This window comes from Ictalurus furcatus, chromosome 23 (genome assembly GCF_023375685.1).
Source record: "Ictalurus furcatus strain D&B chromosome 23, Billie_1.0, whole genome shotgun sequence".
Taxonomy (NCBI): domain Eukaryota; kingdom Metazoa; phylum Chordata; class Actinopteri; order Siluriformes; family Ictaluridae; genus Ictalurus; species Ictalurus furcatus.
In genome coordinates this window covers 15,400,463-15,428,427 of record NC_071277.1, presented here as the reverse complement: position 1 = coordinate 15,428,427, position 27,965 = coordinate 15,400,463, and the positions used below count along the sequence as shown (strand labels likewise).

Below are 27,965 nucleotides of genomic sequence, written 5' to 3'. Positions count from 1 at the left end.
AACCCTGCTGAGAGAGAGAGATAATAAACCCTGCTGAGAGAGAGAGAGAATAAACCCTGCTGAGAGAGAGAGAGAGAGAGAGAGAGAGAGCGAGAGAGCGAGAGAATGAACCCTGCTGAGAGAGGGAGAATAAACCCTACTGAGAGAGAGAGGGGGAATAATCCCTGCTGAGAGAGAGAGAGAATAAACCCTGCTGAGAGAGAGAGAGAGAGAGAGAGAGAGAGAGAGAGAGAGAGAATAAACCCTGCTGAGAGAGAGAGGGAGAATAAACCCTGCTGAGAGAGAGAGAGGGAGAGAGAGAGAATAAACCCTGCTGAGAGAAAGAGAATAAACCCTGCTGAGAGAAAATAAACCCTACTGAGAGAGAGAGTGAACCCTACTGAGAGAGAGATAATAAACCCTGCTTTCCCCCTGTCTCTACACTACACGTGCTTTCCCCCTCTGTCTCTACACTACACGTGCTTTCCCCCGTTGTCTCTATACTACACGTGCTTTCCCCCTCTGTATCTACACTACACGTGACGTCGCCGCCGTTTGCACGAGTTGGCTCCTATCATCCTGAATCAAATTTTGGAATAGTCCAACGTAGTGGGTACTGGAGGGGGAGGGGCGCTGATACACTCATAAATTAAACATTCTGATGGCATTTTAGCGTATGGACTTGTAGAAAATCATAATTAAATAGCCAAAAGTAAACACAAATAAAAAAGTACAAATAAAACTTTTAAAAAGAAACATAAGTTTATGCAGCATTTTGGGGGCCTTGGTAGCTCAGGATCCAAGGCAATTACCGACCATTGCCTAATGGTACAGTCCGCCCAAGGTGAGTTTCGCAACTGTAAACACTCTTTGCAGATCTGCAACTCGCAAGGGGGAAAAGACACTCTGAAGTTTTTGTTTTTGGATTTAAAACCTGAATTTAAAATATTATAGCCGAGACTATAATCACAGCAAAATAAGGATGTCGGAGAGGAGCCGGATTTTGATTAAAGGAGGTAAGGTGGTGAATGAGGAGTGTACCGTGCTGGCTGATGTGTTTATAGAGGACGGGGTGATCCAGGAAGTGGGCTCCGAGCTGCAGCTTCCGGAGAGCGGAACGCGAGTGCTAGACGCCAGCGGGAAACTGGTGCTGCCCGGAGGAATAGACACGCACACACATATGGAGCTGGAGTTCATGGGCACTGTGGCGGTGGATGATTTCCTCTCAGGTACCAAGGTAATGGAGCACTTCCGCTTCAACTGAGGATAACACAGTTACAGAAACACAAGTAAATACACATAATAAACGCACATAAATACACATCTCTCTCTCTCTCTAACACTCCAGCCACTTTAATAGAAACACTTGTACCCCTGCTCAGTTATCCAATATGTTAATATTGACATTACTGACATTATTCATTCAGATAATGTCAAACATCAGAATGGAGAAAAAAGAAAAAGTGATCTCTGTGACTTTGACCATGGCATGTTTGTTTATGCCAGAAGCTTGTTTGAGTATGTCAGAAATTGCTAATCTCCTGGTCTGCTGTCTCTAGAGTTGGTGCAAAAACCAAAGGGAAAAAACCACACACAATATTTAGAGCTGACAGAAAGGCTATGGTGACTTAAATAACCACGCTTTACAACCGTGCTGAGCAGAAAAGCATCTCAGAACACGCACCACGCCAAATCTTTAGACAACAGTCCAGACCATGTCGGGTTCAACTCCTGTCACCTAAGAGCAGGAATCGGAGGTTACAGTGGGTACAGGCTGACCGGCACTGGAGAATAGAAGATTGGAAAAAGGAATAAGAAATGGTTTTAACAGGAATGATTAAAGAAAGACGTTTTAGGATTGTCTCGGTCGCTAGAAATGATGTGAAAAACGTGGTGTACAATCAGCATAATTAACACACGCCTAGAGGAATGGGCAAATATTGGGCAAATGATCTGGTAGAGTTAGAACCAGTGTGGCATGAATATTGGTGAAAAAAAAAAGTTTTGGAGGATGTTATAATAAAGGTCAGGTGTATATATATATATATATATATATATATATATATATATATATATATATATATATATATATATATATATATATATGGTGTTTTTTTAACACCAAAAAAAACAAAACAACAGCCTGGGTAGTAAATGTGTTTAATAATTGGCTTAAAGCCAAAAATACTCCGGTGGAAGAGGTCGAGATAGAGGGGAAAAACACTTTAAATACCCAGCTGCGAGTTCAGAATATTCCATGTCATGCGCTGGACTGAACCATTATATTTCCACGTTTAACACAATATCAGATCATCCAACGATGTATTCAGGGCCGTCCTCAAAAATTTTCGCAAGGCTGGGAAAGATGTCAGCTCTCGACATCCTCCCATCTCCAGCGCTGAAGTAGAGCGCATTCGTAACTCTCCGTATCTGTCACCAGACACAGCAGATCGGCTGGTTCTCAAAGTCTGGCTTGAGATTCAGCTGAACCAGGCGAGGTGGGAGCGCGAGGGAAATCGAGAGTTAAGAAAACATTAATTCGTCATTAAAAAAGACGAAGATGGTGATGAATACGTTTGCAACGCAGAAACAAAAAAAAGCCCACTGATCCCAATAAAGATTGCTACTGGGGATCCATGTTTTCCAATCCAGGTGACCCACTTTGCCCAGTTAAAAGTTTCAAAAAGTACATCGCAAAATGCACACCTGATGCCACATCCTTCTACCTTCATCCACTTCACGTCCTGGCTGCATTACCAGCCCGGGTGTGCATTGTTTTTCTAATAATTCAACGGCCTCTCGTAAATTATCCCTTACATATCTGGTTTGACCAATGAGGCACAATGTTATTTTTTATGAGTCTCTTCACAAGATCAGGCTGGATCGCTGTGAGTTTTGCTCTCTTTGTAGGCCGCAGTAGCCGGTGGAACCACCATGATCCTGGATTTTGTCATCCCTCGAAAAGGAACGTCTCTGCTTGAGGCGTATGACAGATGGAGGAGGATCGCTGACGCCAAAGTGTGCTGTGACTATTCCCTCCACGTCGCTGTTACCTGGTGGGATGATAGTGTACGTTACTAAATACAAGACGATATAACCTGTTAATCCCAATGTTTTTGTTCTGTTCACTAGTTAGCAAGAACTCTGCATTGACTTTATAACAAGTCAGCTGGCGTATTTCTTATTAAATCCGGAATATTATCTTTATCTTGGGTTTTAGCAATATGAATATTATTCAGGTAAATAGACACAAATAATCGGGAAACCAGCTGCTGGCAGATGTACGTCCAAAATGTGATGGAGGGAATTTGAGGTCTGTGATGTAAGAAATTTGAGCGATAAATGTTTCAAATATTGTACTTCTTTAAGTAAAAAAATGTCAAATGCATCATTAAATACCGACAAATACATTTCCCGGACCACGATTCATGAATATAACCAATATATCATTAATAAATGTGTAATTAATCAATAAATAATAGACTGATCGTTGACTTTAGGTAAAACGAGAGATGGAGACTCTTGTTCAAGAGAGAGGAGTGAACTCTTTCAAGACGTTTATGGCGTACAAAGATGTGTTCATGCTACGTGACGACGAGCTCTACTCCGTTTTCTCTCACTGTAAAGACATTGGAGCCCTTGCGCAAGTCCACGCTGAGAACGGAGATCTGATTGCAGAGGTAAGGAGCACTCAACGAGTGCTTATTAACGTTTTAAAGCGAGAAATTCCTCCCAACGTCGTGTTTTAAAACCGTGAATCCAAAGTCCACTCGCTTCTAACGGGTGGTTTATGGGGCTCGTGAAAGCAAAGGGTGAATAATTAATTCCTCGATGGGGCAACAGCGTAGTTGTCAAGCAGGTTAAATGTATTTGCCTACAAATGTACACAGACCAAGAACTTTTGTACTGTTTTTTTTTTTTTTAGTATTAAAAACATTTTGTTGTTGATATTTATTTGATGAATAAATAAGAACCGTGGCTGGTTCTGCAAGATGCTCAATAAAACGTACAGCTCATTTCCTTATAAAACTGCAAAAACTGTACTATTTAAGAAAATAAAGCAAAGGGTCGTCACACCAAATATCGACAATACGCTTTACTATTGTATGTTTCTTTTAAGCAGAAAGGTTTGATTGGATTCTTTTCGAAGTCATCGTTTCTTTACAGCATTTCTTTTGCACAGTACTGTAGTCTATATCAGTGCTTCCTCAGCAGTTAAGGTTGTACTAGTGTCCCAGAAGTTGTGCGTTGAAATCCCAGAACTGTCAGAGAGATGCTTTAAGCAAGACCCCAGAGCTGCTCAGCTCTATAACTGAACTGTAGAACTGTGCTGTTTTATTTCTCAGGTAGTTTTTTGTCCAAGGGATTGCATATTTTCAAACAAACAAACAAACAAAATAACTTTTGAAAAGCTTAGCATGAGGATCTAGCCAAACGTGTGTAATATTTCTCATGACGAGGCTATTATAAAACAAATCTAAGATTACTGACGCCTATTTCTAGACATTTTCCCGATTTGAAGATTTGGCATTATTATATTCGATTGGGTTCTGAGTTTGCTTATTTCAGTCCCACGACAGGATAGAACAATTTCAAACTTGAATTTAGTAAACATGTCTTAACGAAATAGTTTGAACAATCTAACTGTCAATATGAGTTTTATAATAATCTCATATTGACAATATTTCTTCTAAGCAAGATGTTTTTACATATTTTTTTGCACTGCGTATATTTCTCTGCATTAAAATGTGTGCTGGTGTGTGGGATGAAACAGTAATCATTGGTCATGTTTCGTGACTTACGTATGTCATATCACTGCAAACCAGCGACTCCGTTTCCCAGAATGCATCACAAACTACAAACATGGCCGACGATTACATCTCCCAACGGAACACACAGACACGGCACCTTGTCCTGAGAACTAATCACACACGCCTGTTCCCAGTCACGTGGACAATCTCACCACACTACTTAAGAGGCTCTCACACACAATGTCTTTGCGAAGTATTACGCTCCGTTTCCTTTTGTCTCTGGCGTTACCAAGCCACGTCACCATGTTTGTTTATTCTGGTTTTGACTTTCTCTTTTACGACCTCGTCTCTTTGCCTTGGCTAGTGTGGACTGTTTGCCTGATCAATTGACCCTTGCCTGCCTATGTACCTTGATTTCTGCCTGATCCTTTGGACTTGTTATTTTCATTAAACTGCCATACTTGCACTTGCTTCTGTCTGTGCCTCCATTACATGACAACGTAGCATTGACAGAGATTTTAATAAAAAATTTACATTAACGGTACCACTCTACAAAGCCTCCTTTTTTAATCAATATTTTTTTAAATTTTTAAATTATCTTTATTTAAACAAATATAGAAAACAAATCTTGTGAACTATGCACAGACAGATATCTAGAAAACTGCCCATATTGAAATAAAAGTGATTGGGTGGGTAAAAGAAATGAGAGCAACCAAAGCTTTATTTTGTCCAGCAACACCTCGGTGATTTCCACCGAGACTGCAGTGGCAACCTTGATAGCTACAATAAAGGACCTACAATAAAGGACTTACCAAAAATAAAGGAATGAATGACACTTTGGCATTTCTTTTATTATTGTTGAACATTAATTATAAAACAAACATGTTTTTATTTCCTTCACAAACCATGGGGGATGCGAAGACTTAAAGTAATACTGTGACAAATATTCTCTCACAAATATTTACATATATAATAGATGTACACTCAGTCGCTAGGTTATTAAGTAAACCTATCATACATGTGAACTTTGTAAGTCTACAATAATACATAACAATAGTTGGACATAAAGGACATAAAGAGGGTGAATCACGATTGAATGTTTAACAGGACCACTGGAGGGCAGCAAATATGTATTTATGAAAAAGCAGTAAATGAGTCAAACAGAATCCCGGAATAACACTAACACTATAACAAAAACCCAAAATCTCAGTGTTACATGTAAGCCTTGAATTTTATGTTTCACAAGCGTCAATCACCACTGCAATGCGCTTTAGGAACATTATATTCCAGATTTTGTCCCCCTTAGCTGCTATAGTAACCCAACTCTTCTGGGAAGGCTTTCCACTACATTTCAGAGCATGGCTGTAGGGAGTTCTGGCCATCCAGCTACAAGAGCTTTAGTGAGGTCAGGAACTGATATTGGGTGAGGAGTCCTGGGGTGCAGTGTGCGTCCCAAAAGTGTTCAGTTGGGTGGACTTCGGGGCTTTGTGCAGCCCACTCGAGTTCTTACACACCAAACTTGGTAAACCATGTTTTCATGGCCCTAACTTTGAGCACACTTTGTGGCAACAGTTTGGGGAAGGCCTTCATATGGGTGTGATGGTCAGGTGTTCACACACTTTTGGCCATATTGTGTATTTAAGCTAAATACTGTTGTCATGCAGCCATCGTTCCCTTTCTTCTCCTTGCCTCATATACATGTCAGACCTCATGTGTGTCGACATTTTGTCTTCAGGTCATCTGTCCTCTATAGCTGGCAGTAGACTTCTCTACTATCATCTCCTTTCATCTCTTCAGGCTGTGGTGAGTGTATTTATACTTTTGGTGCCATTCAGGACTCTATGGCTATTAGCTTGAGTGGGGTTTCATTGTTAGGTTTCCAGGCTTATTATCTGTCACTCCCACACTGTCCACAAGTTAGGCGTTAGAACACCTTGACAGCTTTTGTCTCAAACAGATCTACTGGCCAAAATGGACAGAAAGTTTTGGCATCCTCTGCTTGGTTACTTGGTCCGTGAGTCTTCCTACTACTACAAATAGGGTTACCAGGTGCCTGGCTTTGGACCTTGTAGTCCAGTTTTCATGCCAAGCCAGTGTCTTTTCTTTAAGGGAATTACTTATAGGCATGTCATTCCAGGAAGTCTGTGTTGCTGCTATATGGGTGTCAATGTGCACCTTGTCCAGGTTCTACAAGGTCAACATCGCCCCTCATAGTGTCATGAGTGTGGTTCCAAACACTTTTCCAGCCAGTGGCTCGGTTTCTCATGGCATTGTGGCTTAGGAAATCTATGTGATTCTCATGAATCCAGTCAGTTAGGAGAGATCACATAGATAGGTATGTACACATTACATAAATTACTTGCACAAAGGTTCCAGGGAATGATGGCCATCATACAGCCATAAGGCATACAGGATTATGCAACTTTGTGACTGTTCACTCATAAGTGATTATTTCAAACCTTGTATAAGAGCTTTGTTGAATTGCCAATTTTATCCAAGTTAACAAACTGTACTTGAAAGCAAAGTTTAGTAAAGTCAATGTGCATAACTTTGCTCTGAATGATTCACCAGAACATTGCAAATTCCACATTTCGGAACATAAAATGCCAATTTTTTGAGTCCATCTAGGGGACCAAGAAAATGCTGTCTTTGGGAATCACAGGACCTGAAGGCCATGAACTCTGTCGCCCTGAGGACGTGGAATCGGAGGCCACTCAGCGTGCCATCACCATTGCCCACGCTGCCAACTGCCCTCTGTATGTGGTGCATGTCATGAGCAAATCAGCTGCTAAAGTTGTAGCTGCCGCTCGCAGAAACGGTGCGTGAACTTAATATAAAATCTTAACTTAAAATGGAAGGTTAAATAAACCAAAGTATAAATTGATTATAATCAAATTTTCAAGATACACGAACTTTAAATTTAGTGTTCTATAAAAAAAAAATAGTTCATTTAAATACATGTCTAATTTTAAATGGAAATAAATCAACATTATTGGCATAATTGATTATAAAATTACAAATACGTAAAATACGAATGTTTACTTAGTGTTTTATTAATGTCTTATGTAGAATGATTTGTGTAATGAATAACTGATTAATAATATCAGTTTTAAAAAGTTCAAATTCCAAATCAAATTTACATTATTTCAGGTGAACTTGTAATAGATCTAGTAACTGTACATTGAGTCCTGTGCTCTATCGTTATATAACATATTCCATCAGGGCGAGTGGTGTTTGGCGAGCCCATAGCTGCTGGCCTGGGTACTGATGGCACTCATTACTGGCACAAGGACTGGGCACATGCAGCAAGATTCGTTATGGGACCTCCACTAAGGCCGGATCCCAGCACACCCGGCTATCTCATGGACTTGCTCGCTAAGTACGCACAACACTTCTTCAGAGAACAGTTTCTACAAGCTTTCGTTGCATTCTCATGAATAAACATTTATGATTTATTAACATTTACGATCTGATTCAGAAGTACGTCACCTTTCCAATCATCATCACTGCTTAGAAAATCAATAGAATAGTCATGAATTACAGTAGCATAGACTTTTATTTTACAGTAGTGAGTCCACACCAGCACAGATTTTGTATAGTCAGACCACAGAAACCATTTTCACTAATAATATTTAAAATTTTCAGTGATGATCTGAGTGTAACTGGGACTGATAACTGCACATTCTTGATTTGCCAAAAAGCCCTGGGCAAAGACGACTTCACTAAAATTCCCAATGGCGTTAACGGTGTGGAGGATCGTATGTCTGTCATCTGGGAGAAAGGAGTGGTCAGTCACACACTTCTAGACTTTCTAGGATATATTTTTTTTTAATACTGAAATGAATAGGAGTAATTTTATATTTTAAGTCTTAGCCGTTTCAAACTCCTAGCTTATTATTCATTTACTCATTTTATACCATTCATTTTTATTGTTGATTTTTCTCGAATCTGTTTGCAGTGTCAGCACTTTTGTAACAACACTTTTGTAACTGCCATCGGACAGCCTTCGGGATAGAGGGTTTGCGATTGGTGGTTTCTGGAGAACATGGCTGAAAAAGTTGTGATTTTTTCCTTAAGTTAATATAGAGACAAAAAGAGACTGAACCACAGACACAACGCAAAACAGGCAACAACACGACAACAACAAAAGCTTGTCAAAGAAACACACAGAAGCTAGACCTAAATAGGGTTGTTGATTATGGGTAACACAGAGCAAGTGTGAGTGAGACATGTGACAGGATCATGTGACATGCTAGAGCTGATGGGTGATGTAGTCCAGTGCTGATTTCTGCATAACCATGATAGACCCCCCCCCCCCCCCCCCCCCCAAAGAGATGTCTCCTTGCGGAATGGAAGTCAGTTTTCCAAACAGATTTTCTCAGCCACTTGTGCTGAAGCCACGACTTAAACCTTTAAACCTTACACAAATAACCTACATATTTTCTAGGTTTATTTGTGTAATCATTTTTGTAAATGATTTTTGCACCTTTATTTGCTTAGATTTATTCCTAAATTGGAGGAATAATGTTTTTTATAGCAGATTTCTACATATACAAATGCATTGTGTATTGCACGTATTATTTTAAGCTTTGGCTTTCACCTGTAAAGTCTCATAGGTTGTCAGAAAAGTCCAGTACATTATTTAAGGGCCTGCTTAGATGAAAAGGTTTTTAAAAAAACTTACAGATGATCTATGAGCCCATTTATTTATTTTTATTGCCTTGTTGACCAAAAATGATGCGTTTTGATTCATGGAGTGGACGAGTTTGATTTTAGTGCAGAAGGATATGTGTGAAGGTTGATAGAGACTCGAGGGATAAGAGTAAAACACTCACAATGTTAACATTCGCTTTCCTCAGCATAGCGGCAAAATGGATGAAAATCGATTTGTGGCAGTCACCAGCAGCAGCGCAGCCAAAATCTTCAACCTTTATCCACAGAAAGGGAGGATTGCCAAAGGCTCTGATGCAGACCTGGTTATTTGGGACCCAAACGCTACCAGGTAAATCTATATTTGAGAATCTGCATTTGAGAATTAAAATGTTTAAATCCGTTTATAATGCGTTTGATTCCAGAATATTTACCCAACACCTTGTTACACTGAGGAAGTCATGAAGTTCTGTTAAAAGCTCCAGGCTTACATTCATCATTCTTGTAACTACAAATCTTTACTGTTAGTTCCAGTCTAGTTGCTGAATAATTCATGTTAGCTACTGAATTATATGCTTTAAGCCACATTTTAACGTTAAGGAGTAAAATTTAACTGTGACGGACACAACAATAAATTCACATTTATCTACACTTAAGTGTTTTGGGGGATTTTAGGGCTGAAGATCATCATTTCTATTTCCTTTTATTTCATCCTCAAATTCGAGGTACTAATACTGGTTAATAGGGGTTACCAATTAGGTTTGGTTAAATAAGGTCACATAAAAAAATGGTAATAGTAACTCAGCCATTAATTTTCCATTACTAGATACTTATAGATGTAAATTATGAAAAAAGGTGACAGTTTCAACAATAGCGCACCAACAAGATTATGACACTATGACTATGACAGCAGCACCAACAACAATAAGAATATAACAACAATAACAACAAGAATATACTCTCACAGCAATAAGAATATAAAAGCAAGAGCAAAGACAACAACATGAATAAAATATCAACATTAATGACAAAAAAAACCTATAACAAAACCAACAATAACATCAACACGAATAAAACATCAACAACATTAATGACAAAAAAAACATAACAGCACCAACAATAACATCAACATGAATAAAACATCAACAACATTAATGACAAAAAAAACATAACAGCACCAACAATAACATCAACATGAATAAAACATCAACAACATTAATGACAAAAAAACCCATAACAACACCGAAAATAACAACAAAGACAACAACATGAATAAAACAACAACAATGAATATAACAGCAATAACAAAGACAACACGAATAAAACAGCAACAGTGTTAATGACAACAAGAAAAATATAACAACACCAAGAATATAACAGCAACAACAACAATGACAAAAACAATAACAATAAGAATACAGCAATAACAACAGTATACCATAACAAGAAGAATATAACAGCAACAATAATGACAGCAACACGAATAAGAATATAACAATAATAATATACAACAACAACAGCAACAACAATAATAATAATAATAATAATAATAATATATATAATAATATATATAATACTATATATATGACAGATACTTTTTGGTGGATCTGCTATACCCATCTTCTTCATTTTGACCCAGGAATAAAACAGATTGCAAAAAGTAAATATCAATTAACACCACCCTCTTTTGACAAAATTAAAACAAACAGGTTCATTTACTCTGTTAGATTACAGTGCTGTGAAAACATATTTGCCCCATCCTGATTTCTTTTGTTTATGAGTATATCTCATGCTACATAGTTTTAGATCTTCACACGAAATACATCATAAAACAAAGGCAACCTGAGTAAACAAACAATACAGTTAAAAAAAAATACATTTATTGAAGCAAAAAAAAGTTATCCAACAGCTATCACCAATGTGAAAAACTAATTGCCCCCTTAAACTTAAAGTCTGTTTGTAGTAGCAATAGCTACAACCAAACACTTCCGATAACTGGAGATCAGTCTTTCACTTACTTCTAGGACTAGGATTTACTTGCTTTTTTATATCATTGTATTGCTGCATAATCCAGTTGCGCTTGATTTTCAACTTAGGGACTGAAGACCGGACATTGTCCTATAGGAATTCTGGTAGAGAGCAGAATTCATGTTTCCCTCAATTATTGCATGTTGCTCAGACTATGAAGCAGCAAACATCCCCACACCATCACACTTCCACCACCATGCTTGACTGTAGGTGTGATGTTCTTTTTGTGGAATTCTGTGATTGGTTTACGTCAGATGTAACGGGATCCCTGTCTTCCAAACAGTTCCACTTTCTACTCATCAATCCACAGAACATTCTCCTAAAAGGTTTGAGGATCATCAAGGTGTGTGTTGACAATATTCAGAGGAGCCTTAATGTTCTTGTGGGTTAGCAGTGGTTTTCACCTCACCACTCTTCCGTGGAAGGCCCAGCGGAGTGAAGTCATGAACAGTGACTTTTATTGATGCAGGAGAGGCCTGTAGTTCCTTTGATGTTGTCCTTGGCTATTTTATGTCTTGCTGGATGAGCCGTTTCTGTGCTGTTGGAGGAATTTTGGAAGGTCGGCCTCTTCTGGGAAGGTTCACTACTGTGCCGAGTTTTTCCATTTGGAGATAACGGCTCTCACTGTGGTTCTTTGGAGTCCCAAAGCCTTTGAAATAGCTTTGTAACCCTTCCCAGACTGATGTATCTCAATCATCTTATTCCTCATCATTTCTGGGTTTTCTTTAAATTTTGGAGTAGTATGTTACCGTGTAAGATGATTTTAACCAACTACATGCTGTTGAAATAGTTCTATTTAAGTGTAGATTTGATTGAACAGGGTTTGCAGTAATCAGGCCTGGTTTCTCTAGTCCAACTGAACCCAATTATGAATGCAGTTTCGTAGATTTGGGGAACTAGTAACTACAAGGGCAAATACATTTTCACACAGGCCCAGTTGAGATTAGATAACTTTTTTTGCTTCAGTAAATAACATTATCATTTAAAAACTGTATTTTGGGTCATTTGGAAATATTATTTTCGGTCTCAGCTACCCAGTGTCAGTATGACCCATGAAAAGTCCACGCATCGGGAAGTAAAGAGCAGAGCACATGGGTTACAAAGAAGAAAATGGGAAAGAATAGCAAATAAAAACAGTACATGGAGACAAGTGGCTTGCGCAGACAAATACAGAGCATATACTTGAGCGGAAATAATATTGGCACCCTTCACGCAGTTCACATTGCCCTTTCTTATGTCCAGCTGCTCACATTCTTGCATTTACGCTACGAGCTTAAACTTCTGCCATGAAACGATGTGCTGATTATATTGGAAATTGTCCTTTAATAAATCATTCTTGAGATGTAAACAGAGAAGTGAATATCTTATTGCGTAATACTGTAGTGGTGGTTTAGACCAGTTTCCTCTTTACTACAGTGTTGTCACTAAACCCTGTGACACAAAGAGGAGTGTGTGGATCGCCATAAATGGTAACGTATGCAGAGCTCTCTCTCTCTCTCTCTCTCTCTCTCTTTCTCTCTCTCTAAGTTAAAGCAAAAATTATTTTCCTCATGGTTATCAGTTAAATGCCGTCACAAAGTCAAAACTGTCATGCATTACTGTCATTACTGTACAGTATGTGGACGTCTGAACATGGCAATACAAGCACACACTGACACACTCATGCCACACGTAGTGAGCCAGTCGAAGGCCACAATGTGTTTTACATAAGTGCGCTCTACAGTTTCCTTTCCCAGTGAATGTAGCTCAAGGACAGCAACTCAGCGCATAACAGCTGGGAGCGTCTGAGCGAAGCACAGCACCAATCAGGTGCCATCTAGTACGAGCTGAGCGTTTGTGTAAGAGCTGCTCGTGGCTTGCATGCACACGTCATTCACGCTTCCGGTGACCTAGAGACAGCCATATATTAAACTGCATGCTGCTGTAGTGAATAGATGGAAACCATCATGCCATATATGGAATCTCTAACTGCCTATTGTTTTGTACTATACTGACACACTATAGGGAATGAAACATATACATATTATTTGTAGGTATTTTTTATAAAATACATGTTGTTGTATTTGTATTGTATAAAATATATGTTGTTGCTCTAATACACTGCTACAATAGTGTGCAAACTTATATATATCACTTTTACATAAACATATATTTATATATATTTTTTAAATTGTCTTTTTGTGTGCTTTCCACATAAACAATATCAATAATTTATAGATGTTTTTAAAATGTTTAATTTAATTTTAATTTTCAGGTTCATACATAAGAAATAAGTATGCACTTACGTATGTAAGTAAAAATGATTTTCATTGTAAATGATGAAATTATTATTATTATTATTATTATTATTATTATTATTATTATTATTATTATTAGGGGGCCAAGCACTGAAGGTGCGTAGGCACCCTATTGTTATTCTACCTTTTCTATTCTTCTTCTTCTTCTGGCTAGGTTATCTATTGCAGCCCTTAGAACCATCTGGTAAAAAGTTGTGAAATTTAGCACACTGATTGGGGACAGACTAAGGAACATTCTAACCAAATTTGCGCCAAGTGCTGCCAACACTCTAGTGCCACCATAGGCTCATATTCATGCCTAATTTGGAAGTACGTTTATGGTCATAACTTTTGAACCATGTGCCAAATATTGAAAAGCATGTGAATGTGTGGCTCACAGAGTATTATTATTATTATTATTATTATTATTATTATTATTGTTGTTGTTGTTGTTGTTGTTACTGAAATGCACTTTTACAATTCATTTATCTCAACTGTTTGATAAAGTGTCATAATAATAAAATAAAAAATAAATGAATACAGTGGTCAGGGAAAATAAATAAGTAAGTTAGTAAATATATAAACAAACAAAAAAAACCTTAAGTGAATGGGTTACATTTTTTTAACAAATATTTTTCACTACATACGTTCAGCATTTGCATGAAATGCACTGGCATTCTTCATTAGATGCATCTACATTTTTAATGTTTGATAAACATTATTTTCTCTCCTTTTTTTTGTGAGGCTTTCATAACCCGTGATGTTATTGGATTAAGCTAAATTGTTTAAGGTTTCTTTTAAATGATCACTTAATCTGGGGCAATATCAACTAAACGTGAGTAACTGAAACAGAAAATGCTTTACAATAATGCCACTGCTCAGTTTTTCTGGGGTTTTGGGTTTGTTTATTTTTGCACGTTTTCATGTAGTGTCCTTGTTAAAAAGCAATATCTGTCATCTTTTTATGAGAAGCTCATTATGTCTTTCTCAGTAGAAGATACACAGCTGGGTGACATTCTGTTCCAGCCACAGCACTGAACCACGTGAAACTCCCTGTAATGTGCTGATGAGGCGTTTCTGAAAAAGCCTTGCACACCAGCACACTAAATTTAGAAAAAGGGCTTTTTTATATATACGTCACTTTGGACATAGTCTGTGTGACACTCAGATTTCCACTGTATGTAACATCTAGCAAAACCACATGGATTTTGCCTATACCTACGTAAACCTATAAGGATTTTAAAGTTAAAAGTGACTATAACTTTGTAATATACAGTGTATTGCATAAGTATTCACCCCTCTTGAACTTTTCCACATTTTGTAGTGTTACAATCTGGAATCAAAATGCACGTATTTAGATTTTTTTTTGCCACTTGAATGACAAAATATGTTAAAATAACGTGTAATTGTTATTATTATATGTTGAATAAGTTATTATTCAAAATATCTTTATTGTGACACAAAGGTTAATGAACCAAAAATCAGACTTTTATTTGCTACATATGTATTCACCTCTTTGGGTCTGTACTTAGTAGAACCCCCTTTGTGTGCAATTACAGCTGTCCGACTAATAGAATATGTCACCATCTGCTTTGCACATCTGGATTGTAATATGTTCGCCCATTCTTCTTGGTTAAATTGCTCGAGCTGTGACAAATTAAATGGCGACCACAAGAAGTTGCAAGAGCTTACCACAAGTTCTCAACCGAATACTAATTGAGTTCTAAGCTTTGACTGGGACATTCTAACCCAATCAGATTCATGGCTTTGAACCACTCCAGTGTAGCTTTTGTAGCATGCTTAAGGTTGTTTGCTTTTTGGAAGGTGTCTCAGTCTCAAGTCTGTTGCAGACTGGAGCATCTAGGATTGTCATTTCCATCCATCCTGCCTTCAACCGGGACTAATTTCCCAGTCCATGCTGAAGACAAGCATCTCCACAACATGATGCTGCCACCACCATGCTTCACTGTGGTGATGGTGTTCTCTGGGTGATGAACAGTTTTGGGTTTCTGCCAAACATAGCTCTTTGTAGTTTGTAGTTTTCCATGGTTCTATGACTGAGTGGAGGACTGGTAGGGTGGTTTCCTTCGGTACAAGTGGAGTTTTCCTGTTTACTCGTTTCCTTGTTGAGCACCAATCTCAAAGTCTTCACCTAATATCTGTGACCCATTGCGGGCAGACTATAAAAGGTCCCCTCTATGTCACGCTCATCCTCTGACCATTCTCATCAACCCAAGTGACCCGGGTGGCCTGATAGTTCTTCACTCAGTTGTGGAACAATGATTACATACTGTACATAACCGCCATTGTATTTCTTTCCATTTTGCATTCCATTTGGACCAAGGGCAGTGGTTAAGACATTGGACTTCTGATCGGAAGGTCGTGAGTTAAAATCCCAGTACTGCCCAATAGCCCTTGAGCAAGGCCCTTAACCCTCAACTGCTCAGTTGTATAAATGAGATGAATATAAGTTGCTCTGGGAAAGGGCATTAGCCAAATGCCATAAATGTGTATCATGTGTATCATGAGCTTGTTAGACGTCTTGTCAGACAATAATGCAAATATTATTGAGATTACAAATGAGTGTAAATACGGCTTCCTATTGAGGAAGTGAATCACTCAATATTCCTTTACTGCTTTCTGTTGGGGCTCAGAAGGTTCTCAAGCTGCTGATGCACTCTATTCATGGTATGAATCCCTCAGAGTGTTAATACTGTATTATACTGAAGGTAAGGGTTAACCAAGCTCATTATATAGCACATGGGCTATGATGAAGCACCGTTTCTTCTGTAACATCGGACAAAGCTCTATGTTTCACCAAAGTAGCGATTAATGCACATTGAATGACATATAATCAAAGAAGCTGTCTCTTGGCATGAGTTCTTGAGTATACTTGCACAATGATTTCCTTTACCCAGTGGGCTAACCTGTCTTTAGAGAGCATAGGCCCCTTATTTTGTGCCCCAGTTGTGGTTTTTAAGATTAAACTCCATTTTTTTTTTCTTCAGGTTTACCTGATATTGTTAATAAAGCAATTAAAAATTTGTAGCATTGACTCATATAATGAACCAGCAGTTATATTTTATATTTTTGGCTGGAGCTGCTGGTTAAACTTTAGGTGTGTGTGTGTGTGTGTGTGTGTGTGTGTGTCTGTGTGTGTCTGTGTGTGTCTTTGGGGGTCAGTTAATCCCCACTACTTCAGGCGATGTCACACTACTGTGCCAATTGTTTTCCTATTAGTAGCATTGACTCATAGCATCTGACAATTGTGTAGGATGGATTCAGTCATTATTGCGTGTTAGCTAATATAGGACACACAAGTCATCAGTAATGAATAACAAAAACATTCCTCTATTTCATCTCTCACGAATGTGGACTAAGTTCATTCACATCTTTTGCAGTATTTCATTTTGTGTGTTTAGAAAGAATATATTAGTTAGCGTCTTCTAAAATGGGAATGAGCTGTTTAGCCATTTCATTCAATTAAAAACACTGCTTCAATCAGTACAGAGTCAGGAAGGGCAGAGGGAATGTTGTGCTTTAACAAGCAATGCAATAATCTGTGTATTTAATTTACTGTAATATAGTTCTGTAGTGCATGGGTCTTATTTTTTCCTATAATCCTTTTTTAATGTAAAGCATGATGAAATGGGCGTATCAGGGTGTCTTGCTTTGTATATCAGTACTCTGTTTTATCTTCCTGACGGATGCTTGTTCATTATGTAGCAAGGCAAAGCAGTGAAGCAGATGTGATTTAATGCTAACTAGGTAATGGTGTGCTAATGGCTACCTGAAGAAACTAGGGTTGTCACTGTACCATAAATATATCTTATGATACTGTACCAGCTGAAGTATCACGATACCAAGTAGTATCACGATACCACACAATATTGTGTTAATTCATAATTCAGATCTACAAAATGAACCATATTTACAGAAATGCATAGGTATAAATGAAAACAGACAAACCAGATTTTACTCTGAATACGTATTAATGAGAATGAATAACTGGCTATTGGAAAAACTCAGGAAATGGTCATACAATTGGCAAGAAACTAATTCAATGTGTCACATATTTCATCTATTGTTCCCTAGAGCAGTGAAATCATGCAAATGGAAATTGTCCTGAGAGTACTGAGAATGAACACAACATTAAATAACTGAATTTGGAAACGAACTCCAAAAAAAAAAAAAAATCATAAAATTGGGAACGTTAGCTCACTTACTAGCAAACACGGCTAATTTTAGTATTTACACAAAGCGGTTAGCATAACGTTAGCCCGCTTCAGCTAATTTTAGTATTTACACAAAGCGGTTAGCATAACGTTAGCTTGCTTCAGCTAATTTTGGTATTTACACACAGCGGTTAGCATAACGTTAGCTTGCTTCAGCTAATTTTAGTATTTACACACAGCGGTTAGCGTAACGTTAGCTTGCTTCAGCTAATTTTAGTATTTACACACAGCAGTTAGCGTAACGTTAGCTTGCTTCAGCTAATTTTAGTATTTACACACAGCGGTTAGCGTAACGTTAGCTTGCTTCAGCTAATTTTAGTATTTACACACAGCGGTTAGCATAACGTTAGCTTGCTTCAGCTAATTTTAGTATTTACACACAGCGGTTAGCATAACGTTAGCTTGCTTCAGCTAATTTTAGTATTTACACACAGCGGTTAGCATAACGTTAGCTTGCTTCAGCTAATTTTAGTATTTACACACAGCGGTTAGCATAACGTTAGCTCGCTTACTAGAAAACAGGAAATCTTTAAAGATTAAGGTAAAGAATTTAGGTTAAATGAAGTGTCACTAACCTTTGTTTATTCTGCAAAAGCATTGAGACGTGTCGTTTTAGCAAAAATAAAATTACCTGCCGCACATACAGCATTACTTACGATACTACCGTATTGACAATACTACCATCGGCATCGGTGGTATTTTGAAGCTTTAGTATCGCTATACTCCCTTAGTGCTGGTATTGTAAGAGCTATTATTGGACATTAAAAGCATAAATGCTTGTAAAGTTATTATTTAAAATTGTTTATGCATTAAGAAAAGGTTGACGTTTGGTGAGGTATTACATATTTATGTACATTTGGTGTACATTTCACCCCTCTTTTACTCTGCAGTGGTGTGTTCTGTTTTCCTCTTGAACCGTCTTTAAGAGTAGGCATGGCTTTTTAAGCTAGAAAGAAAGACGGAGCAACACAGTTTTTAACCAGAGTTTTATTTATTTCTCTTGATTGTGGAAAAAATTTTCAGTAAACAATTGAAACTTGAATGAAGACCCGAGTCAATTCTTTTGCCCCAAAGAACAAGAAAAGATTCTTGCTAGCATTAACAGATATACCGTGCAACCCTAGAAGAAACATCTCACCAAAAGTACTACTAAAAATCTGTCATTTAAACCAGTTTGAAGCTTACTATTCCGTAGACCTTCTAAGATCTTCCTATGGGGCATATGTTCTTGTAGTGCATACGTCACCACAAGATTAACAAAATCTCCCAAAACAGAGCCTCAGTAAAGCAACTGTGTATGTTACAGGGTGATTTCAGCAAAGACCCACCACCAGGCGGTGGATTATAACATCTTCGAGGGGATGGAGTGCCACGGTGTTCCTCTGGTGACCATCTCCGGAGGCAGAGTGGTGTATGAAAATGGCCGTGTGTTGGCTGAGCCTGGGACTGGAAGGTTTATTCCCCGAAAGCCCTACTCTGACTTTGTGTACAAGAGAATAAGACGAAGGGACGAGGTTAGATTTATCACTTGCTCTGATCGTGACCTTATCATAGCAACCTATCAATCTTATAGCATATTTTAAGGGCTATCATGTTTACTTTTTCAATATTGACAATGTTTAACATTGTGTAACGTATTCATTTTAAAATGTTGGATTTCCTTACTCTGAGTGATTTTGTGATGTGTTTAAAATTTCAGGTTGGGAAACCCAGTGCCGTGGTCAGGACACCCTATAAAGGAGAAGTCATATCTACAGCAAACAGAGCTTAAAGAAAAACACTCAGAAATCTTGCAATATAACCGAGTAACCATTTCTTCTTCTAAGATTTTAAAGTTGATATACAGTGCTGTGAAAAAGTCTTAGATTAAAAGGTGTTTGTGAAGCCTTCTTTAGAATTACAGATGCATTCATACAATTTTTTTTTCAGACGTTTTCAGAGTACGAGTGCGTGGTTTTTACTTGTCCTTACTGATACTGAGGCTACGTCCATGTTAATCCGGATAGATCTGTAAGCTGCATCTTCGTTTTAAAACGTTCTCCATCTACAGTCGTTTTCAAAGGCTTTCTGAAAATTGCTCGTCCACACTGAAACCGTCTGAAAACGCTTAGATCCCTATACTGCACGTGCGTAAAAACTGCGCAGTACAACGCCGTCCACCATCTTGTTTGTTTTGAGTTGAATGGGTCACACGACTGCATCACATGACTAAAAATACATCATCGTTTTTGAGTATCGACGTTTTCTCAGTCCACACTGCAACACGAGAACGAAGATGCGTTTTGAATATTTATCCGAATTAATGTATACATAGCCTGATACTGAAATGAGTAACCTATTTAGTATTAATCAATCAGGGGTGTCATGGAACAATTTATTAGCCATGTTTATATTTGTTGCTGCAGTGTGCTGCTAGCAATGAACCCCTCTAAGATACTAAGATTTATGTTTAAGACGCTAATGGCCAATGCTCTGCACACTCTGGTCGACTCGCTGTCTGTTTAAGAAGCATAAGATGGTACGGTGGTATCGGTACAGGTGCAAGGAAATGAGCATGGTGTTGAGATGGATACACAATATCAGTATCAGTATCGATACGTCCCTATTTAGAATGCACGACCGAAGCTGTGTACGTCATTTTCCCAAAGATGTAGTGTGAGAAATCAAATTCTTTTTATATTTGTTTGCGTTCATCTGTCTATTTTCAGCAAATCCCCTACAGCACTAGCTGAAACACGCACGCGCGCACACAAACACACACACACACACAAGTGCTATGAATCACCTCTGTGATTCACAGAAACCTACAGACACGCATCATTGTGTTTACTGGCTCCTAAACAAACCATCTTAAAAATTGGACTCATCACTTCATAAGACTTTCTGCCACCAGTTGTAACAGCTTGATTTATAGTTTCATACTTTGTCTTTATGTAAACAATGACAAAAAAAGGTTGCTTTGCTGCAACACACGCAATAACACTATTCCTCATTGATTTTGGTGCCAAGCGGCTGGGCCAGATACTGAGCAAGCAGTTGACTATATTTCTTCTTGTCCCTTTGGGAAATGGCTTTAAATGCAGGACGTTTTGGCTCCTTCACTGAATTTTCTGTCTTCAGCTTGGCTAGTTTCTTCAGATATTGTTTTAATTATTATGTAGGGCGCCTCAAGGTGTTCATCTATCCATCTCACATTATGTATGCAGTTTTCAAGAAAAAAACCTACTTTTATTGTACTAATATTGATTGGAAAATACATTTAGAAATGTTCAGAGCCCGTGTTGTATTTTTTCCCCACATTTTGTTGTGTTGCAGCTTTATGCTAAAATGCTTTAAATAATATATATATTTTTTTTCATATCAATCTCCATTCCGTACACCATAATGATAAAGCAATAATCAGATTTATGACAACTTTGCAAATTTATTAAAAATAAATAAGTGAAATAACCCCCCCAAACACTAAAACATTGACATACGTATTCTGATCCAATGCTGTGACACTTCAAATTTATCTCGGGTGCATCCAATTTCTCTGGATCATCTTTGAGATGTTTCTACACTTTGATTTGACAGAAACATATTTAATGGAAAAGCATATACAATAAAAATAAAACCATGTCAAATGAGCTTTTATTTTAAACAAAGAAAAAGACTGAGAAAGTAAAATATTCTGTAGTACATTTTGTACAGTTTGACCGCATTTTGTAATTGACCTACTTTCAAGTTTGAGAGCTGAAAATGATCCTAGTTATGTGAGATTTTGAAAAAGCTCTTGAGCCTTGTAAAAGAAAGGTTGAGTGAAATAAAAATGGGTCACGATATTCAAGTGTAGCGTGATCGAGTGGTTTGAAAACGTCTACGTATAGAGAATGAAATTTGTGGACAAAGTGATAGTAAACCATAGTGAACATAGAATTTCTATCTCCTATTAACACAGCAGATTTGATAGTGATGCTGAAGGTTTTGTGTTTGCGCAAATATCAATAATATATTACTAATTTGGATGATTTTTTTTTGTAGTGTTTTATAAGTCAAGCAAAAAATCGAATCCAAGCATATAAATGAGCTGTTAGGAGTTAGAAGTCTTGCACAAGGGTTCAAATACTGGCTGTCAAGCAGTCTTGGGATTTAACCTCACATTCTTCCAGTCACAAGCACAGAACCTTAACCACTAAACTACCAATTTCTTCATCTTGAGGATCTTTTACCAATCTTTTATCATGTACATCATCTAAAATGGTCAGGTTCTTCATCCATACTTTATCTGGACAGCATTGATATTGTCTGTTGATGTTTTGCAGCAACATTAAAAACATTACAATTTTACAAGTTCTGTAATGAAATGAAATATTTTGGTAATAAACAAATTTTATATCAATATATGACCTGGATCTCTATTTTCCAGCTATACAGTAAACTGCAAACACATTTTTTCTTTTCTTTATTGATGCCTGAATATAAATAAGATGTACATTAGATCATATATAATCCAAATATAATAGAGTATTAACAGCATGAGTATGTTATATAAATACATTATTTTCAACTATAGTCAAATAACCAGTATTCTGAAGTTTGTAGCTTATACAGTGGTTCAAACTAAAGACTCGTGCACACTATATTTATGAAACATCTAATAATCAACATATACAATAATAAATGGAAAAGACAGGGTTTAAGGATCCAAAATATTAACGTCTTATAAATATGCGAAAGCACACAACATTGCAAATGACCCAAACAAACCTCAAGTATCTATAGTACAATATGTAGTAAAATGTAAAAAAAAAAATAATAAAAAAAAGAGGGTCTTTTAAGGGTTCTTTAGGTGTTTGTTGGATAGGTAAGGGTTCTTCGTTGCTGAATTTGTTGTACAGTTCAACATAGAACCCTTAAGGGTTCTTCCAGAGAGACAGTTCCAGATTGAACCTATTTTTTTTTTAGTATTGTATAACGGATGTATACAAAATGTATACCAGTGAAGCTAGGTTTTATCTATAAAATTTTTTTAAAAATTAGCAAGTTTATTAAAAATAAACTGAAAACGAAACTTATAATCCATTCTCAAGGTTGTTGTTTTGATAACGGAAAATGATGGGGAACCAAAAGTGGAGCTAGAAAGAAAGAAGAGAAATATTGTATATTAGTAAAAACTTCCAGTCTAGAGAAATTCTGGCTAATTTTCAAACATTTGTGTTTGATGACCATTTCTTAAATTGAATTTAACAGATTCTTTCAGAAATACAAGCTACTGTATTTCTGTTCATTAAAAAGTAACTACAAAAGAAAACCAACCTGTGTGGCAAATGATTTCAGGGTTCTTTTGGCATCCTTTGCTGTCCATTTCGATCTTCGTTTCAGGATCTTGGCATGCAGCTCTGCAATCCGCTTCTCTGCGTCTTCTGAGTAGAACTGCTCAGACACGATGAGCCTCAACTGACTGAGCTTTGAAGACACCACGACCAGAAGAACCAGCAAGCCGAAGATGACCGACAGAGGGAGGACTGATTTGTAGAGCCATAGTTCTGGAGCTGGCAAGCACTTCTTTTCAAAAACGGGCACATCGTAGGAAAAGTCATAGACTTTTCGATCACGTTCAACGTTGATGCCGATAAAGAAGATTCCTTCCTGACCCAGAAGAAGTGGACACAAGAAAAGAAAATTTTCAGATTAAATATAAACACTCTGAACCACTGAAAATAGTAAAGCATATAAATACTTAATTAAGCACTACATATGCAACACTGATAGCCTTGATTCAAACTAAAGCATACTTCTACAGTATATCTGCCTTTTTACCTCCACTTTCAGTAACACAGGAACATGGAGTGGCTTCAGTTCTTCTAATCGCTTGCTCAAAACAGAGATAATCCAATAAACAAGAGCATCGAGTCCAACGAAGAAGAGCCAGGCCATACTATGAGTTACAATCGACATGCTGAATTTAAGCATGGTTTTCACATCTTTTTTGGTTAAATGGGCAGAGGGAACAATAATGTAACGTTTCGATTCCTTCTTAGTCAGAGGGAGAACTGAGGGCTTTCCCTGTAATCGTTGGCTTTCATCATACTTCAAGAATTTTTTTGTAATGAACACATTTTTCTGCTTTCTGTTCAAACGAAACCTCCTCAGGTAGAGGGCCGTGGCAATAACGAGGATCGCGACTCCTAAAACCGGAGATATTTGCTTTCCTATGGATGAAATTCCGTCAATGACAACCAACACACTCTCAGCAGTGTTATTCATGGTCCTCTGGGCTTCGGATATTTTCTTCGTTAACTCTCCTGAATGCACAATCGGCTTCAGTTTGAAGTCAGTGTGATAATTCCCGCCCAAAAAATTGATCAGGCCTTTTTTAAGCTCGGAAGCCACCCATTTTATCATGCGGATATAGTTGCTGAGAGGTGCTAGGTCAATGGAAATAAGCTTTTCCTCCAAATTGCAGACTAAACTCTTTCCAAGTCCCTTCATGTTCATCAGAGTGTTCCGGATGTTCAAGAAGATCACCACTGTTGTTCCAGCTGTAAGGAGCTGTTTCTTGCCTTGTTTCAAGCTGATGGACATCAGGAACAGAATTCCGAAACAGCGAACATTTGGTGAAAACCACATAGCTAGTGTAACACAAAGCCAAAACGCTGATGTAGTAGCAATGGAGACCTCAGTGCCAAAATTTAAAGGGAAGCGGAGACCAAGGAGGCAAAAAAAAGCCAAAATGAAACTGGTCATGAGGCATGAGATAAGCAGAATGAACTTCTCACTCCAGCTCATTTCGCTCTTTGTTGTGTAGAGCGAACAAATCCGGGATGAAGTCGTCTTCAGGCTCGCTTTCAACTTTAATAAGTTCATTGTTGGCTTTTTCTGAAATTAAATGGCAAATTGGTTCTTATGATTAACGTAGCAGACACAAACATAAGTAATCATAAGTATCTGTTTGAAATCAAATGGCTTTATTAGGAATTTTATGTCACAGATCTACAAAAAGAATAAAAATGTACATAGAAAACAAGTCTTGATTGCATTAATATTCACCTGCTTTCCTGTAAAGCCATTAAATATGCTCGTGTACAATCAGTTGCTTTCAGAATGAATGTAGTCTACCTCTGTGTAATTAAAGTGTTACATGATCTCAAAGCAAGTAGCCTTGTTTTTGTAAGGTTCCAGAGTTTGTTGGGGGGGGGGGTTACCAAAATTGTGATGACAAAAGAGTTATCAAAACAAGACAAGGCAGGTTGGTTCATGTAGCAAATTTCCTACGCAAAAGAAAATTTCTATAATGTTCACATTGTCTAGTGTGTCAAATAGTTCAGTGAAGTCCCTCTGATTTCTGGAGTCCTAATTGTTCTCTACAAGCATTGCGTTTGCTAACGTGCACAATAATTCACCTGATCATCCCACGGTAGGAAAGTATTTTGGGAAGCTCCTTGTTTAATTCAGCTTCTATCAGGGTGGGAATATAGTCATGTTATATACAATCACGCTTAAGCCGTGATTTTCCATCAATGTTCAATTGAAAAGCGTATGATAAGTGTCCAGGATACAGATCTGGAGAAGCACCAGTTACGGGGTGGATTATCAAAAATATACCAAACTTATACAAGAACATATGCAAGAACAGCATAAATAAAATCCCCATTAAATCCATTTTGAATTCTATGATGTAACACTATAAAACATGGAAAATTCTAAGGAGGTGTCAATACTTATGCAAAACACTGTTTTAAACTATACAGTTTTCCAGTTTGGATATATTCTACAGTTGGGATTGTGTTAAACTAACACCCATCCCAGAATTGTGCTAAGTACTATTAAAGTGCTATAAAAGATGATATTAGAGAGACTAATATAATCTTATTAGAATTACAATATTATAATCTTGAGTGTGTTTAAAGTTTTAATTTACCTCACCTGAGCAGACACAAGCTGAGCTGGACACGCCGGCGAGTTCTTGAAGTAATCGAAATGTTAGAAAAGAATTTCCTCTTCACCTTTTATTGAGTCAAAACCGCAATGTTTTCTCACATTCATGAGATGTCTCACAAGACGGAACCACAATTACGGGGCTATTTTTAAAGAAGGAAAACATGACCATTTACAGCTGTAGAGTAGTGCTATTGTTGTATTCACTTCCTTTTTCTTCAGTTTCAAAAGGAATTTGTTTATATATAACAGCCAAGTCAAGATATTTCACTCTTTTTTTTTCCACAATAATGTAATATTTATTAATATAATATTGTAAAGCAATATCTCTGTACTCAACAATATCCAAGACTGTAACACTGTAACAGAAAACACTGTACCAGGAAAAAGAGATGTGTAAAATCCATATGTTAGACCCATATTAGGACAAATCCACTGAAGTGTCATCTGAGCACGTGCTTCAATGGATAACATAAGACCTTTTGTACAATGGAGTTAATATGATCAATATCACAACTTTGCTTAAGTGTAAACAACGAGCTATGAATAGTGTAAATCTTTAATATTGAATATATTTAATTGTTTTTAAATTTTCACACTTTTAAAACTTTGTTTATATCCAATATTTTTTTTTTTAAATCTGACATTTTCAATGTCGTCACAGACTTTTGGACCCCAATGAATTGTAGGTTCATATCTTATCTTACAATTATGAGAATAAAATCACATTATTCTCACATCTTACAGTATTGCTGTTCACATCACACAGGACCTGTCATGGTCCTGTCACATTAACATAATGTTATAACCGGGCAATAATGTTATTTTTCTGTTTCAGTGATTTCAAGAAAATATAGCCTAAACCTAAACATTTTTCACAGTAGGCCAAAATGTCTGTCCTGAATTTGTCACACCTGGCTACAAAAAGATATGATGTTAGTAGCTGCTAAATCTGTATAGAAATCATTCATACTATAGCTTTCCTATAACAGAGTAGGCTTTAGTATCATATCTAATTAAGCAATATCACACAAGCAAGAGTGCGGTTATACTGAATATTGACATGGCTGTGATTCGCCCTAGACACGAGCCCACAGGCTGAGTGCCATAGCTCATATTTCTTTTATACAATAGTTTTTAACCAAGAAATTAATATCTAGTAACTGGCATTTTCGACACGATATGGCCAAACATTCGGTTTATTTTTGCTCTGTTAGTGGAAACAGTTCCCAAAGGAGCCACACTCCCTTTGTAGTACATCGACTAGCTCACTAACTAGCTCACATTGATTTCCATATTCTGAAGTGGAATTTTACATGGCGAACACAGACGAGTGAAGCGATACACACAATGAAACATCCCAGTGCGGTTATAGGAACTATAAGCACTCTTGGAATGCCACTTGACCAATCAAATTAGTGGAACAGACTGTTGTATAAAGAATGTTATTAAATGTTCTTTATTTGCAATCTAAAGAAAATGTTTCTAATTTCTAAGTTTATTAGGTATTTTGGGATTGTCGTGTAACAAAATGTCCAGGACCTCTTGCAGAAAAACAGCCCCAAAACATTAAAGAGCCACTAACATAATTTAACCGTGGACATGAGGTACTTCTCCATATGGCTACCTCTCTGAGTCCACCAAAACCACCTCTGGTGTTTATTGCCAAAAAACTCTATTTTGTTTTCCTCTGCCCATAGAACCCGTTCCCATTTGAAGTTCCAGTAGTGTCTGGCAAACTGAAGACGCTCGAGTTTGTTTTTGGATGAGAGTAGAGGCTTTTTTCTTGAAACCCTTCCACACAACTTGTGGTGATGTAGGTGACTTCGGATTGTAGTTGACTTCGGATTGTAGTTTTGGAAACTTTCTGACCCCAAGATGCAACTAACTTCTGCAATTCTCCAGCTGTGATCCTTGGAGATTTTTTGGCCACTCGAACCATCCTCTTCACAGTTGAGACGATATAGACACACGTCCAATTCCAGGTTGATTCATAACATTTCCAGTTGACTGGAACTTCTTAATTATTGCCCTGATGGTGGAAATGGGCATTTTCAATGCTTGTGCTATTTTCTTATAGCCACTTCACATTTTGTGAAGCTCAACGACCTTTTGCCGCACAGCAC

General features: G+C 37.5%; 2 protein-coding genes across 2 annotated transcripts; one reads left to right on the top strand and one right to left on the bottom strand.

Annotated features, from left to right (window-relative positions):
- Nucleotides 1-819: 819 nt before the first annotated feature.
- On the top strand, nucleotides 820-22,300 carry dpys (dihydropyrimidinase). Its single transcript, XM_053611335.1, has 9 exons — nucleotides 820-1,216; nucleotides 2,890-3,048; nucleotides 3,480-3,659; nucleotides 7,359-7,548; nucleotides 7,953-8,109; nucleotides 8,376-8,517; nucleotides 9,590-9,732; nucleotides 19,226-19,433; nucleotides 19,619-22,300. Exons 1-9 carry the CDS (start codon nucleotides 962-964, stop codon nucleotides 19,688-19,690), a joined length of 1,506 nt encoding a protein of 501 aa, XP_053467310.1. The 5' UTR covers nucleotides 820-961; the 3' UTR covers nucleotides 19,691-22,300.
- Nucleotides 22,301-22,830: 530 nt separating this feature from the next.
- LOC128599589 (dendritic cell-specific transmembrane protein) lies at nucleotides 22,831-25,864 on the bottom strand. Its single transcript, XM_053611337.1, has 4 exons — nucleotides 25,828-25,864; nucleotides 23,722-24,780; nucleotides 23,218-23,550; nucleotides 22,831-23,036 (listed from the first exon to the last, which is right to left on the bottom strand). Exons 2-4 carry the CDS (start codon nucleotides 24,766-24,768, stop codon nucleotides 22,974-22,976), a joined length of 1,443 nt encoding a protein of 480 aa, XP_053467312.1. The 5' UTR covers nucleotides 24,769-24,780; nucleotides 25,828-25,864; the 3' UTR covers nucleotides 22,831-22,973.
- Nucleotides 25,865-27,965: the final 2,101 nt, after the last annotated feature.